Source organism: Austrofundulus limnaeus, unplaced genomic scaffold (genome assembly GCF_001266775.1).
Source record: "Austrofundulus limnaeus strain Quisiro unplaced genomic scaffold, Austrofundulus_limnaeus-1.0 Scaffold104, whole genome shotgun sequence".
NCBI lineage: Eukaryota > Metazoa > Chordata > Actinopteri > Cyprinodontiformes > Rivulidae > Austrofundulus > Austrofundulus limnaeus.
The window spans coordinates 291,077-293,476 of record NW_013952506.1 but is presented as its reverse complement, the minus strand read 5'-3'; the positions used below and the strand labels follow the sequence as shown (position 1 = coordinate 293,476).

Below are 2,400 nucleotides of genomic sequence, written 5' to 3'. Positions count from 1 at the left end.
CACACCTAGGGACAATTTAGAGTTACCAATTAACCTAACAGTCATGTTTTTAGTCTGTGGGAGGAAGCCGGAGTACCCGGAGAGATCCCACGCATGCACGGAGAGAATATGCAAACTCTACCCAGAAAGGTCCCCAGACTGGGATTTGAACTGGTGACCTTCTTGCTGAGAGGCATCAGCTCTACCAACTGAGCCACCATGCCGTTTTAAATCTAAATACAGGAAATTAAAATGTAACTTTGTAGCTTTTTTTGCTATTACAGCCTAGATTCTACTACTTTCTGCTATTCTTCTGCTGATTTCAACTTTTTTGTGCTTCTATCTGAACCTATAAGGCTTCTTTCAGTTGCTTTCTGCTAATTTTATATATTTCCTGCAATTTTAGTTACTGTTCAGCTGTTATTAGCTAAAAATATAATTTTCAAACTAAATTCACAAATAGGTGGACATTTCAGCTTCTTTCTACTTAATTCAGCAAACGTGCAGTGCACCTTCTGCTTCTTTATGCTCATTTCAATTTGAACTTTTTTTTTGCCAATTCAGCTATGATTCTACTCCTTTCTGCTAATTTTTAGCTTTTTATGCTTCTTTCAGTTGTTTTCTGCAATATTGGCTACAGTTCAGCTGTTCAGCAAAACATTTCAGCAACAAGCATTCATCCTTGCATTTTCGCAGGAATTACTCTACTACATTATAATCATTAATACCTTTAGAAAAATGTTTTTTGGGGGGAGGTGGGATTATAGACACCTGCGGCACAGCCTAAGATTTTGTCCTTAATGACTTTTTGCCTCTCTTTACATTATACTTTTATACTTTAAGTGGTTTTAAAACCAAAACTTTCACACTTTTACTTGAGTAAAGAACCGGAGTTGACACTTCAACTTCTGCTGAAGTCTTTTTTAACCATATTTCTTCCTGAGTAATGAATGTGAATACTTTTGATACCTATATTACAGTACATATGAAAGTATAATGATCCATCATTTACCTGCCAATGCAAACAATTACTTCATATACTTATTGTCCAGATTTGCTGTATTGATCTACGTTGTTATTATCATTTATCTTGTGTCAACTTCCATATCGACACAGATTCATCACAGGTGTTTAGGACTAATTCAGCCGTTTTCTTTTTAAACCTTCTCTGCAGGTAATCCATAGGGAACCATGTACAGCTCGCTGAGCCCCAAGCAGGCCTGTGGACCTGGACTGACAGACATGCAGCAGTACCACCAGTGGCTCTCCAGTCGACATGAAGCCAGCCTGCTGCCAATGAAGGAGGACCTGGCCCTGTGGCTCACCAATATGCTCGGTAAAACACTTCATAGACAAAAATACAATAAAAAATAAAATAAAATATGTGTCAACACAGCTTAAATTTTCAAAGGAATATAATACTGTGCCACCAATATGGGTCTAAATCTTGATTATCCGAGCTTTAACTCACCTTAAAGAAAAGCCCTGGTCTATAACTACAGTTTGTATTCAGGGTAAAATAAAGTAAATCTCATCTTATTGTTAACAATAACGTAAGTGGTACTGCTGATGTGAACACCCCTTCAGCAGGCTGAAATCAATCTGAACCTCATTACAACTCCCCCTTTAAAGTCAACAAACTGAGAAACAGCTTCAGCGTTCAATAGATTACATTAAATGAATAATGGCCATCATTAACCTTTCTTAAATAATGCAGAGCCACTGGTGAAACATCAGCAGCACAGGGAACTCTGTACTCTGTGTTACTTCAGTCATCTGTGAAAACCTAAAGCACTACAATCTCAGTTTACTGTAGAAGAAGTTTAAAAATCAGCTGTTTCACTTTAGTGACTTAAAATCAAAATGTTCATTCAAAAATGGACTATTTTTAAAGTTATTTTTGGGTGTCTTCTAAATCATAAAGGAAATTCTTTTTTAAAATGGTGAATTGTTGATGTGTTTGGGAGGGATCAGTGTGTGAATGTTAGTTTTGCTTGTGTAAAGTTTGTTTTGGAACTTTATAGTAGAATTGTATTTATTGACTGGGAGTTGCTCCAGAGGAACATCCTGCAGAGAATAAACAGCAGGTTTACTGTAACAGGCACCAATCTGTGCGGCACTTTAAGCAACTCCAGAAACTTCCCAGTTATTTTCTGTTTGCCCTGGAACCAGCCGAACCAGGAAGCTCCGCAGCGCAGCGGTGACAGATCAGGGGGACTTCACACGCATCGACACAAAACGCCACGTCTGTCTGTTAGCAAAATATCTAATGAATCAGTGGACAGCTAAACCAATTTAGCCAACATATAAATGACTAAAGTGTAATTAAATTTACAGACATTGGGCCTCATGCAAGAACATGTTCGTATTCTTATCCTAAATTTCTCTTACTTTTGTTCGTACAAAGGGTTCGTACGAACA

General features: G+C 37.6%; 1 protein-coding gene across 4 annotated transcripts in view; it reads left to right on the top strand.

Moving 5' to 3' along the window:
* The window catches only part of gas2a (growth arrest-specific 2a), a 28,076-nt gene that overhangs the window by 4,391 nt on the left and 21,285 nt on the right, over positions 1-2,400 (top strand). For 3 of the 4 annotated variants that reach the window (XM_014013595.1, XM_014013591.1, XM_014013593.1), the window contains exon 2: positions 1,154-1,315. In XM_014013595.1, the coding sequence (XP_013869049.1) occupies positions 1,171-1,315 (145 nt within the window). In that variant the 5' untranslated portion in view covers positions 1,154-1,170. Of the gene's footprint in view, positions 1-1,150; positions 1,316-2,400 lie in introns of all 4 variants that reach the window. The other variant, XM_014013592.1, reaches the window with a different exon arrangement.